Source organism: Neolamprologus brichardi, chromosome 14 (genome assembly GCF_056152115.1).
Source record: "Neolamprologus brichardi isolate AB-2024 chromosome 14, ASM5615211v1, whole genome shotgun sequence".
NCBI classification, from domain to species: domain Eukaryota; kingdom Metazoa; phylum Chordata; class Actinopteri; order Cichliformes; family Cichlidae; genus Neolamprologus; species Neolamprologus brichardi.
Genome location: NC_142117.1, coordinates 27,046,486 through 27,060,026, shown reverse-complemented (window position 1 = coordinate 27,060,026; position 13,541 = coordinate 27,046,486). Strand labels below are relative to the sequence as shown.

General features: G+C 41.7%; 1 protein-coding gene across 3 annotated transcripts in view; it reads right to left on the bottom strand.

Moving 5' to 3' along the window:
- igsf9ba (immunoglobulin superfamily, member 9Ba) overlaps nt 1–13,541 on the bottom strand; it is a 75,188-nt gene that overhangs the window by 44,344 nt on the left and 17,303 nt on the right. For all 3 annotated transcript variants that reach the window (XM_087851050.1, XM_087851048.1, XM_087851049.1), the window contains exons 2-3: nt 9,515–9,712; nt 2,311–2,457 (exon numbers count right to left, since the gene is read on the bottom strand). In XM_087851050.1, coding sequence (XP_087707176.1) covers nt 2,311–2,457; nt 9,515–9,712 — 345 coding nt within the window. The remainder of the gene's footprint in view (nt 1–2,310; nt 2,458–9,514; nt 9,713–13,541) is intronic.

The following is a 13,541-nucleotide window of genomic DNA, read 5'->3' as shown; positions in this document are numbered from 1 at the left end:
GGTAATAAATGGAGCTGACATTTGGGACCCAGTTGCATCGACCAAATGGGACCTAAATGCCAAGCCATCACTTACCCAGTAACATGGTGGCAAGGTCTGATTATGTCTCTTTTTTGTCACGTTTGAATATGCATGGATAAAATTAAAATCACATGACAATGATGGGGCAGTTTCTTTTTGCTTTCTTAAAAACCTTACTGATGCTTGAGGACTATGCTTCTTACAAAGGCAAGAAGAAGACGAGGGAGGGAGAAAACAGAGAGAGAGTAGCCTTAGTGTCTTTTTTGGGCACAAGGCCTTGCCATCTGACACCTGCCACTGAGTGGGCATGAATTCCCTCTCCGCTTGGCAGGAAGTTAAGGCCAGTCACAGGAACTCAAAGAAGCAGTATATGCAAATACTAACGGCCAAAGGAAATGAGTGCCCTTAGTGTCTGTGCCTAGGCCAGACGAAAATGGCACCTGCTTCCTTCACAGACCCCCATTTAGGGGACAACAGTAGCAAAAAGGCTTCATATGAACTCCCCTGTTAGATGTCTAGACGCTGAAACAGCTTTTGATTTTTTCATGAATGTCTGTCTGTTGTTTACATAACAAAACTCCAACTAAATATTTATACCAGCAAAACATGTCCATCTGTGAGTAGAGCTGTGCGTGCACTCTATAGAGAGCGGCATTGCATACATACATGAGGTCATACAAAATGCAGACATATAAAATGCCAAATATGCATGAGATTCTGAAATATTATTAGTTGTGTTGAAGCCAGGGGAGCTCTGTTTCTGTTGGAAGGCCTGACAGGGGTGGAGACCAGCACACGAGGGAGGGGAGGGGTGCAGTTGAAAGTGAATATTGATGAAGCAGCTACAGAGATGCAGTATGCCTACACAACAAGACATTCATACGCACACGCCTACAGATGTTCACAAACTCCAAACATCACAAGAGTGCGCAGGTGACGCTCACTATGACCGATTCACCCTATCTGACTTTACCCGGCAAACAGAGATTTCTTTCAGCCGCACACAAGCACGCGAAATGGGATGCTCTCGTGTCAGCTTTGAGTGAACGTCCGTTACACGGAGCACGCTTTAGAAAATCATTTGCAATGCCCGATGTACTAACATATGGCAAAACACAAATTCAAAGCAAAGCACCGATAATCACCACTTTTACAAAGTGATTATGCTGTGCACTGGACAGTATAAATGATTTTTTTTTCACAGAGTATTTTGCACGCAGTGCAGTGTAATCACTATTCAAATATGAGAAAAGCATCTTGTAAAACGTATGCATGATCAACTCAAATATGCATGACTTTCACACAGCTCTCAAGCTCGAAGTTCACAGACCAAAAATATACATGTGAATGAGCCTGACAGCACTTTGTTTCTAAAGTCTCTCTCTAACAGCACAGAGGATTACAGCTTTCTGAACTTGGAGTCCTGTGGCGCTTTAACGCAAGAAATTCACCGCTTTCGGTTTCTCTTCCAAAAGTCTGCTTAGGAAACATTCCCTGACACATAAAATCAGTAACCAAAAAGCTAACAAAAGAATTGCGACTGATAGTACTCCACAATCTTGTCTCTTGCACGAGTGTGCCGCGGTTCCTTTATTGCATCTTTGCTGCGCCGTGCATCTGCAGCAAGCATCAACTGTAAAACAGGAGCTTACTGTGAATATCTTTCCGAAAAAGGCTGAAACGCACAGAGTACAAAGGCATCGCTGCACCGCAACAATGTGAAGACACACTTTGCACAGGAGTCTCTGCGCCGCTGGGGCATTCCTGAGAAATGCAAAGGTGCAGATTTTTTTTCCGCCTGGTCATCAGTTTGATAGCTCTCAGACTATCACAGACAATCCCTGCCGGAACCGCCTTAAACTAGACACAATCAATCCTCCTCTAACCAGACGCTCATCCCTTTTTTTTCCTTGAGGCCTTTTATAAAGGAGCTACAGGAGTGACCTAAAACAGTGCCTGACTCAAATACACTGATAAACTTGAATTTTTCTGTAAATGAAAAATGAGTAAAAGAAGGAGGCCTGTGAGCAACTAAAAAAAAGCTCCAGTTAGCATAAAAAAAATGATTGAAATTTAATATTTAAAGCAAAAATAAATAAATAGATTTTTTCTAATAACAATGTACCATTCCCACATCTTTAATTGAAATGCCAATGATAAATCTACGTGATTATCATTATCATAAAAACACACGGAGCTTAAGCCGATCCTCTTTTCTTTTTCTTTTTTTTGTCTTCACAGACTCACACTTCCAGGTCAGAAGGTAGGCTGTTTGGCCAGATGACTCACCATTGACTGTGAGGTGCACCCAGCTGCCGTTGTGGAAGGTATCGTACTGCTGCTCCAGCATCAGGACCCTGCACTCATACCAGCCCTGGTCTTCGGAGCGCACTGGGTCAATCTGCAGGGAGGCCTTCCCATGCAGAGAGGCTCTACCTGCAGACAGCAGGGAGGGAAAAAAGCAGAATTAACCACTTCAGTACTATAAAATTTATCTTTAGAGATACCACCATACACACACCCAAGAGCTTTGCTGGTCACCACAAAGATCCATCATAGCAGCTGGGGGTTAAGTGCTTTATTTTAGGGCAGTGGCTGTAAGAGTGTGAGTTTTATTTCTGCTCTGACAGTAGTCCACAGCTCACAGTCGTATAACGCTTCTAAGCATGTTCCAGATGTTTAAAAAATAATATATAAAGATAAACTAAAGATTCATATATTTTCCTTTTCCTTGCAAGGGCTCCATAAACTCAAGCCTTTTGATCCGCAAAGTCAGGTATGACAAACTGATTCATTTTTGAGGTCTTTTTCAAACTGCTTACTCGTATTCAGGCACTACATCAGACTGGAGCCTTTCCAAGCACTAGATGGAAGGAAGGAAAACACTGGCTGCCAGTCTCTTGTAGAGCTAACACAGACAGACAGTCCCAAACACTTACTGTACAGTCATACTTAAGGGCAATTTAGAGCCTTCAATCAACCTGACTTCTAAGTCTCTGAACTCTAAGGAAACACACACAGATATAAACAGCACGCAGAGTCGATTTGAGAGCAGAATGGTTTTGATATTATGAGGGAATATGGACATTTTTCGTCTTGACAGAATGTCAAGCCCATAGCCTGCTTTAAAGAGGAGATGGTTATTTTAGTTTAATGTATGAGCGCAAACAGCTGTAAACAGCTGACCTAGATTCAGCTGAAGATTTCTTCAGTCCTCTTAATACACAATTAAAAGAATACAGCCGTAATTATAATCAAAAGAAAAATTCTGACCAGTAGGCTTTTCCCATATTATGGGACCGATACTGGTTCGTAGGCACTGCAGTGAGTGCAAACAGCTGAGTGTATGTGCTTAAAGTGGCAGAGACACAAAAAAGACCTCAAAAGATGCCTATGGGCCAGATTTACTAAGAATGATACTGGTAAATCAGTTTGTGCGCTAACGTCACTCACAAAAGATCCCACAGCTTGCATGCAATCTTGTCAATACCCTTTCTTTCTAAATAATGACACAAATGATTTTTTATGCCAAATGTCACTGTATAGCAATCAGACAAACTACTAAGAGGACAGGAAGTTTTATTTGTTGCTAATAGGTGTTTGTAGAAGTCTTTCCTCTAAGTTTATTTAAAAAGCCAAACTGCTGTCTGGCTATATATATATATATATATATATATATGTATATATATATATATATATAGATATATATAGATATATATATAGATATTCCCAAAATTTAAAACTAGTTCTTTAACTTATTAAATGTCACAACTTTTACGAGCATCCACATGGGCCGAAGTATTATGATTTATCCTTAAAACTGCCAGTCACACCTTTAGCTGAATTTTAATACAGCGTTTGGTGTCGCTGTGGGAAAAGACCAGCTTTCCACTTCACATAAATGATCTTTCTTACGAAACTTCTCCATCCCCAACTCTTTTTACTTCAAGGCTGAGGATAAATTGGAATTCTAAAAGGAGGAAATCACAAGGGATGAGAGACATTCAGGAAGCCAGGCATGGTGAAATCTTCAGCTGCTAAGCTGTCTGTCTTCAAGCCTCCAGCCCGCTGCTCACATGGCTGCATCTGACAGCCCGACAGACTAAAACATTCGGATCTCCTCTGTCTGACGAGTGTTTGGAAATGGAGCATTTTTCCCAACTTTGATGTGTAGATGTTCTGTAAGCACTGTTTCCTCTTACTTCAGACTAAGTGTCAGGCAAATCTATCGACGCTGAGGGCGGGCTGAATTGCTCTACCAGTACAAAAATGCAATAGATAGATACCCAACCCTGCGATTGCTGCCGTGGCTGGGGTAGAAAACTGACGGGTTTTTTTGTTAGTGGAAAATCAATACAGCACAGAGGAAGCGAGAGAAGCGCGGACTGCAGTCTTGCAGTAAAAAGGTAGATCGTCTCTAAAAAGTCAGGGCTATTTTTGCCTGGGCATTGAAGTGCTGAGTGGGGTGGGTGGTGGCATGAAGGGTAGGGATCAGTCTCAGCCTCTATTTGTCAAGGAGTGAGAGGGTGCTGCTGTAAACAGAGTTAACAGCACTGTATCCACGTCAGGATGGGCCTCCTGGGTATACACCACTTACACAGTACAGGGTTCTGTCTGCTGTGAAAACAGAGGGGCCAACACCTTGTTCAGATCACATCACAGGCTATGTCAAATAGGAAAGCTTTGAAAAGTAAATACTGAAGATCCAAAGTGACAAAGTTGGCAAACACATTGAGAAAAGACACATTTTAAGTCAGCGGAGTTTCACATGTGAGTAAAAAGAATATGGCTAAAGGAAAACGTTGTTGTAGTAAGAGTACAAAAAATTTTGAATTCAGTCTTTCCCCGTTATAGAGTGAAACGGCACATCGTGGTTAATTCAGTAATCTAAAGCCTGGTGCACATTGCTTTTGGGTTTGTCGCCGATGGTTGGTCACCAGCAAACATCCCCGTGGTTTGCTAGTAGACTGGTTGTCTAGGTAGCGCTCTTATGTATTTACTACCCAGTCATTTGTCAGTCCTGCACTCTTATTGGTGGTCAGTTTAAAAAGTGTAATTCAGGGCTCCCTATTTCACATTGCCTGCAGTTATTTCATCCATCATTGCTTGAAGTCACTGAATATCATTGACTTTACATGAGCTCTCACTGCTGGGCGCTCGCCGTGCATTCCTTTGAAGCTGATAGTTTGTTACTTGAGAATATTTCAGTCACCGGTTGAGAAAAGATGATCTCAAGGTTATGCACACTTTCTGTCACCAGTGGTTATTTTATTGTATATTGCATTAATTTTTCACACAACATCTTTTTTCCCATTTGCATTGCAAACAATGGCACACATAAATCCAGAGCACCAAAGCACCAACTTAATCAAAAAACATATTGGGACCTTCTGATCTTCATGTTTTACCTGCTTTAAACCTGGCTTTTTATTGCACTTTTGCAAAACTTTGGAAAACAAAGTGTTTTAGCTAGTATAGTTTTTAATTCCCTGAATCAGCGTAATTAGAAACCTTTTTTTTTGTAGATTGTTGCATTTGCTTCTTCCCAAAACAAACCCAATACCAACAGTCAGATTGTTGAGGGTCGAGCCAGAGTCCATGTTGTACCTTATGACTATTTCTCTTCCATTGAAAGTTTTCATTTTGTGAACAGTGCTGGGCTTGGAAGCAAGGGAGGCCGCCTGGTTTAGTTTCATGCTAAAGCTACCACACAGTCCTGACTTGAAGGTACATCGCCTTGAAGCTGGAGAACGTTCTATGCTCTGGTTGCCTCGGTAACCCACTAAAATATTTACTACAAGTTCAAACGTCACTTAACAGTGCTGTCGTGCTTTTATTGGATGTTGCTTCAGTCGCTCACCAGGAAGCTGAGATAAATGGATCTTGGGTCACGCCCGTCAAATCACCAGCGGTTATTTTGCTCGCGGCTGCTTGAAGTCACCAAATGTCATTCATTTTCTGTGATCTCAGGTCGCCGCATCGCTTGCAGTGTGGACGCAGGGTTTCTCTTCAGATCAAGCACACCTTGCTGCTTTTTAACGTGAATGTGTGGTTATTTTACTTTTATTGCTTTATCACATTAAAACCAGCGTATTGCATGGCTGTCAGAAATTTCGATTTTGCTACATTTTTTTGAATTATGTCATGCTAAAATGTCCATTATTGATGCAATACTACTAACAGGCTGCTCGTAACTCAGCCCTGAACAAACCAAACTCTCTAAACAACTCCTCTTATTTTTAATATTAAGAAAAATGCAACACATTGCATCATCTCTGCATCCATCTGCAGATAACTGATTATTACATATCCGTATTATCCACATGCAAACTGGGGCTAAACATGGTGGCAAAAGAGATATGATTCAGTTTTCCAACAGCTTGTCCCAAAGCGGCAGGATCTGACACTAAAAATTCACAAGCTGCACATCTGAATTATTGATTGTGTCTTTGCTACAGCAGGCACAAAAATAGATGTTTTTTAATGTTATAATTTCCATATAGCTGCAGGTCAAACTGGCAAACAAAATGATCCAGGATAGCAGAGAGATCTGTATAATTTTGCATTTTGCATCGAGTTAAAGAGGCAAAAACACACACACACACACAGCTGCAATGAAAACATCTCGTCTTAGTTTTGAATGACACATTGAATTGATTGTGCTATAGGTCTCTTAACAGTGTTTAAGACCGGATAATTAACAAGACTGATAGGCCTAGACAAACCGATGCATTGAACCCGAATGGATCCCTGGAATCAAAAGTGCAATCATCAGAGTGAAAATATGCGTGCAAGTACAGTATTCATGGATAATCTTCTCTGTTTTGGTAGCAGCTGTGTGATGGAATAATCACACATTTCCTCTATTCATCAACTTTATTCATACTGAGTGATAACGATTCATGGGAATAGCCCAGATGAGCTCTGAGACCGCACGGGCCCATTAAGCGCCCAAAGGAGCATCTCATAAACTGCAGTCCAGTGTCATTATTACGCTGTCACCATGCACATGCAATCCCCAGAAACACTTTAATCTATGTAATGAGACTGGCTATATTCAAGTTGCATCTGTTCACTGGTAATTCCTCAACAGTGGACCTAATGCCACATGGAGAAGGCCCACTAGCAGAGTCCAAGTGAGCACAGTGAAGTGTAGAAAAGTGCTGTTTGTTCGCACAAAAAGCTGTTAGTCACGAGCCTAAACAGCGAAACGCTTCAGCAGCTGCAACGTCTACTGTAGCCACTGTATAATAAAAAGGGGCGCTCCCAAGACAGTGAGTCACTGCCATTAGGCTTCTTTGCCGTGAAGATCCTGCATTAAAAGCCCACCGGGAAGAATTCCAGTGATTGCTGTATTATTCACACGCTTTGCATGATTCATATAAATAAAAGCAGAAAACTCTTTCACGTCCACATTTAGGACACTCAAGCTGAGGAGGTAAATCCTCGGCTTCTTCGGGAAGTCACGTCTTCATTTATTTCACAGCCTATTACCAGGTCAGCCAGAAGCTTTGTACTTCTAAAGAGGTGAGAAAAGGGAAGGGCTAAATCTGACCTCGTTCTGACAACTCACCATCTTATCACAGCCGCTGAGGCAACATCAGAAGAACCAATTTCCTGCTGTAAGGACTCAGCACAGAGCCTGCTGCAGACATACTGTCTTGACTTGTGTTACGCTGTGATGAATGTGAGGTAAACACATTTTGTACCCTAACCTTAAAGCAGCTATAATCAATAATTTTATATTAACAGCGGATCAAATGTAAAAGGGGTCGCCCGACTCTGCGGTTCAATTTCGACTCTGCGGAGCTCTGCGGCATCGTAGTTTTAATTTTACAGCGCACGACTTTATTGTTTTCGTTCACTCTCACTGCTTTAGGACATCACTTTGGCCTCGACCGTCAGCTGAGTTTAGAAAAATCCCAGTGTTAAGTACTGTGCCGGCACCAGACAGCACGCAGACACGGTTAAGACACAGGTAGCGATCATAGAAATGCATTTAACAGCCAGGTTATTCTTTCAGGAGCTGGTAGACCAAAAAACAAGCAAAGTAAAAACAGAATGATGCTCATGTTGCTCCCCGTCTGCACATCTGCGTAAATAAAAACAGACTTGCAATAAATCCCCCATTAAAAGGATGCAGCTTCACACATTAGGCACATTCATCTAAATCATTCTAAACTCCAGTTACATCTCTATAAAAGCAAAGATTGTTAGGGTTTACTAACATGAGATTACTTTTCTTTTTCTACATGTACATGTGGGGGCTTTTTTAATATACTTTACTGACTCCGTACTTTATGTGCTCTGTATATTTTATGAGTGTGTGGGAAGGCCTACACGTTCAATGCACTATTCAATTATTGTGAATGTTTTTTTTCTGCTTTTCCTGCACAGCTCTGAACACCCAGTCGTTCTCGAGCCGCATAAAAGCCTCGGTGCGCGATGAGCCACTCGCCTGATGCTCAAACAGCAGAAGTACGATTCTGAGGGGATCAAGCTAAAATTGCAGGTCAATCTTCTCAATGAAATACGACTGAGAGGTACACATGTACACAGCACATTTGCACTACAATCTGTTTGAAACCGGCTGTCAGAAATGGTCCCGCTCTCAGCCAAAAGCTCATAATAAGGTCTGCAGCAGTGCAAGAAAATCTATATCCTGCGCAATCATAGAAATGTTTACCGAATGATTATAGTTATGCAGGACCCTTGGAGCTAAACATTGCAATGTTTCTGTACTAATATATTATTACTATAGCCATGAGCCACAAGATCGTGGGCTGACTTGACAGGTTGATCGAAGACGTCTTTACCGAAACAAGGTGAAACAACTAAAACGAGGAAAAAATGAGATGTTTTTGTTATCTTTTTTTGTCTTTATAGAATTAGTGTGGCGTGTGGGGAAAGATTTATTTCAATGCAGAATTAAAGGAGAAGAAATAAGCAGAATCCACCTATCAACAACTCTAAAGTTCATTAATGACCATCTGAGAGGGGACAGTTGGGTTTATATGAGCAAAAAACTGAAGTTCAAGATAGATACATCACAGTCAAGTGTGGATTATATCTAGATGTCAATGAAAAGAGTCTTAGAGGTGCTAGTAGGTAAATATATCTTAACCTATATGCAGCTTTTGCCACCATTCACGGTTTGGTATGCACTCGAATTCGGTTCATATTACATACAGATAAACATGTGTGCTCGTCCCGCGGGGTGTTCTTCAATTTGGCCGCTGTATGTAGTGTGAAATTATGTTGTCGACGTTGTTTCTGCTGAAGTGTCAACAATAAAAAGTCTCAGATTCAGCGTGCTTGGCAGTTGATAAGATTTTGATCCTCACTTATCCCAGGAGGCATCCAAGTCCACATTAATTCAGAGGTTTTAGAATAAATCCATCATGGATAAAACTTATTACTCACAATGTTTCTGTATTTGTCTGTTCTCTGTAGCTGCATTACTTTACTTTAGCCAGACCTACAGTTGTCTTACCAGTGTATTCTGGATCCACATGAGGAGGGTAGAAGCGGAAGTTGATGAAGAAGGGAATAGACACTCCAAACCTGAACCACTCCACCACATAGGGGGGCTGCTGGCCGTCCAGGGGAGGGGACACGTCACACCCCAGGATCACGCTCTCTCCAGCGCGCGCCGTCACAAACCGGGGCTCCTCTCTCACTCCGTGGGCACCTGGAAGGAGAGGGAAGACGTTTTGTGGGCAAACACGTCGTTTTCATGTTCATCGCAGCACAGCTGGTGCGTGACATGCAGGAGAACGAGGTGCAGGAAAATCTTCATGCGCTGAAATCCTGCAGACTAAGCAGGAAAATCCCATTTCATTCAAGACTAATTTACAAACAATAATTGGGGTGGCGATTTAACGCGATCGACTAAACTAATGGATTAAAAGTACATTTTATTCAAAGAGCGCTGTACTGTACAGTGAGGTGGTATTGCACCGGTGACGGCGCACATGTGAAAACCCCTCATCCTATCGGCCTATCGTCATCTGTCACCTGCATCTGTTGGTTGAGTGTTTTGCGGCTGTGCCATACTGTACAATAAATGAGCTGCCAAGGGGTTCCATTGATCATAGCTGGCTGTTGCTCAGATGAGCTTTACTATGAGCACCACCAGGCTTGGCGTTTAGCCATGAATGTCCAGGCACGCTGCCGAGCGTTGACCTATCAGATGACTCAAAGGTCGGCATACCTGCCTCAGCAGAACGCTCACTCTGGGAATGGATTTTCTCCAGCTGCCACCCCCGCCTTTCATTGAGCTGGCTGTATCTCCACCGTCAGAGCAAGCATGACCACCCGCCCTCACCCAGGGGGAAAATCGCTTCAGGGATCAAGAGACATGCTGACGTTTCACTCCAGAGAAACACCAGCTGAATAACTTAACACTTTCATTAGCAGTAACGTTCGCATCATCAGCGATCATTTTTACTGAAGAACAAATATGTGACGACTTGGAGGTATTTTGGGCTCGAGCAGAGCTGCTGTTACACGCCGGGCGGGAGTGGGTGGCCATGCGTGTATGTTATGTTGGACCACCTTGTCACAATTGAAAATATGAACACATGCCTTTCACCTGTGCATTTTAAAAAAAAAAGGCAAATCTTTTCGCCCAGTTCCTCTATCAAAAATAATTTTTTTAAAAATGGAGCTTTGACTCCACCCCTACAGGCCATATGCACCACTTAGTGATTGTGTTTACCAGCTTAATCTGCATTATCCTTTGACAGAGTTAATCCACTTTATTCGTTTCAGCCGGCACAGATTCTAGACTGAAACAGAGCAGATTTAATCAAATTACACTTTTTAAAGTGGAGATATGGTCTGCCAGTTACAGCCTTCAGTGCTGGAATCTGCTTTGCTACTGTGCCTCTTTAGTCACAAGGAAAAGCAGGCATACTGTGCAACACTAAGCTCTAATGAGCAGCATAAACCAACTGAAACAAGCGTGCATGACTCCCTATAGCCATTCAAACATGGCCTATAACCTAAAACTGGGGTGATGCAATTTTTACAAACCTATAAAAGAAGTTATATAGGAAAGAAATAGCATAAACACACCACTTTGTACCATCTAGATCATGTCAGTAATAAAACATTATTCATTAAAATAAGTAAACTGTAGCATGTCAAAATGGACAAAGATTGCTAAGACTGAACACTGAAGGGAGCTAATGGTTGAAAAGTGCTTCTGTGGCAATAAAACCACCCTGCAAGTGATACAAGCCTTTTAGTGAGCTTCCGTAGAAACCTGTCCAGTCCATATCAGCGCAACAAAATCAGAAATCTGCTATACTAATCCTTTCAGGCTCGCCAAAAGTCTGGAATTCACACCTGAACACGCTCCATTGCAGGCTCATTTATAACACTTTCACAACGATTATAATAACCCCCTCAACGCCCATCAGGTGATTGTGCTGGGGCATATCACACAACATTCAGCTGTTAAATTCTATTTAAAAAAGGATGGAAGAGTAATTCTAGATCAGTGAATCCCAGAGTGCCTTAAAGGTCTCGGTTCAAAAAATGTAGAAAATAGACATACTGGCATTCTGGAAAACTGTTTGTCACCAAAACACTAAGAGCTGGACTGGTCCAGAAAATGCAGCCAAATACACTTTTTTTAAACATATTTCTTGTACTGCTATAATTATTGGAGGGCAAATTATGGTCATTATTTTCAGATCCATTTTTTTCCCCCTTGGACTCTACTAGAGCAGCTTGGCGTGATTCACAGTTTAGATTTAACACACAAAACATTGTCTGAAAGAAGCTGCTTTAGCTACCTGATTGGCTGCGCCTCACGAGCAGAAGACTTTAACAATAGGTTGGCGGGGCTTTCTATACTCACAGCCAGAGCTGTGTGCCTTAAACAGCCGTACAAAACAAGTGGCCTCTCTATGGCATCATACGAACTCGAGAGTAGAATTAAATTGTGCGTGTCCACAGGTTGACCTTTTGGGATTAGTTGCACATACACTGACTTGATAAATGTTTAATCCTGCACACACCATTGGAACAGTAAAGTCCCTATAATCCATGTTAGTAGATGGATTGCGTTACCTCCAAACAAAGACAGGCTAGTAGTTTCCTTGTGTTCCCAATCTAAACGGGTTAGTGACAATAGTGGCTGGACTAACTTATCCATGAAGTCAAAAAAAGCGCAGAACAACATCTGAAGAACTTCAGTCCTCACTTGCCTTAGCCAAGGTCTGTGTTCATGACTCAATAATAAGAAAGAGGCTCTGCAAGTTACTCTGCAACCACTACGGATCAAAACCGCCCACAAAGGCTTATTTAACATTTACCAGAAAACATCTTGATTTGATTTGATTTTCTCAAGACTCTGGGTAAAATATTCTGTGAACTGATTAGACAAAAGTTTAACTTTTTGGAAGGTTTGAGCCTCCTTACATAAAACTAATACAATACCAACAGTCAAACATGATGGTGGTAGTGTGTTGGTGATGGCTTTGGTGTTTTAGGACCTGTATGACTTGATATAGTTTTGAAGGAATCGTGAATTCTACTCTTAAACAGAAGATTGTGAAGGAGAAGATCTGACCATATTTTTGTGCCCTAAATTTTAGGTGGACCGTTGTTACGCAGAAGAACTGAAACACATCAGCAAGTTCAAAACTAAATGAAGCTTTCAGAGCGGCCTAAACACAGCGCAGACTTTGGTGCTTTGGCATGCCCTTAAACAGGCCGTCCATACTTGAAAACCCCTTAATATAACTGAATTTTGCAGAGAGGAATGGGCCAAAATTCCTCTAGTGATGTTAAAGACTCATGCCAGTTATGAGAAATGCTTGACTGCGATTCTTACTGCCAAGAGTGGCACAACCAGTTATTAGTGGGAAATTACTTTTTCATAAAAGGCTAGGCAGGTTTGGATAACTTTTTTCCCTTAATCAATGTAATTGTTGTCTAAAAACTGCATTTTGTATTTACTCGGGTTATCTTTGGCTAATAGTAAATTTTCTTAGATGACGAACGATAAAAGTGTAACAAACCTAGCCAAAGACTTAACTTTGGGTGATCATAAAAGAATATTTTGCTATCTTTTTTTTTTTTTTTGGGGGGGGGGGGGGGGGGGGGGGGGTGAACGCAGTGAGTGTTTCGGATGTAAAACAGTGTCCAGCATTTGTACTTCGAGGCTTTCAGAGGAATAAAAAACACAAGTTCCTATCCATAATGAAGCACAGTGGATACATTGTTTGGTTTGAGTAAGTAGAGTCACTTGACATAAAGCACACACTCAAACCCGGTGGAACAGCAGTGCATGCTGCTGAAATCCATTGTTTTCTCTGCAGACAGTTGAGGTTGCAGGAGTTTAGCAGCTCAGATTTCTAGCTCACATTATTTTTGGATCTATGTGGCAGAGACAGCATGCCTTGGACACAGAATAGGTTTTCAGGGCTTGAGATAATATATGGCAGGGCCAATAATTCTCAAGTTCTTTTATGAGATCCTCATAAGGGAACAATCAGCACAGGCTT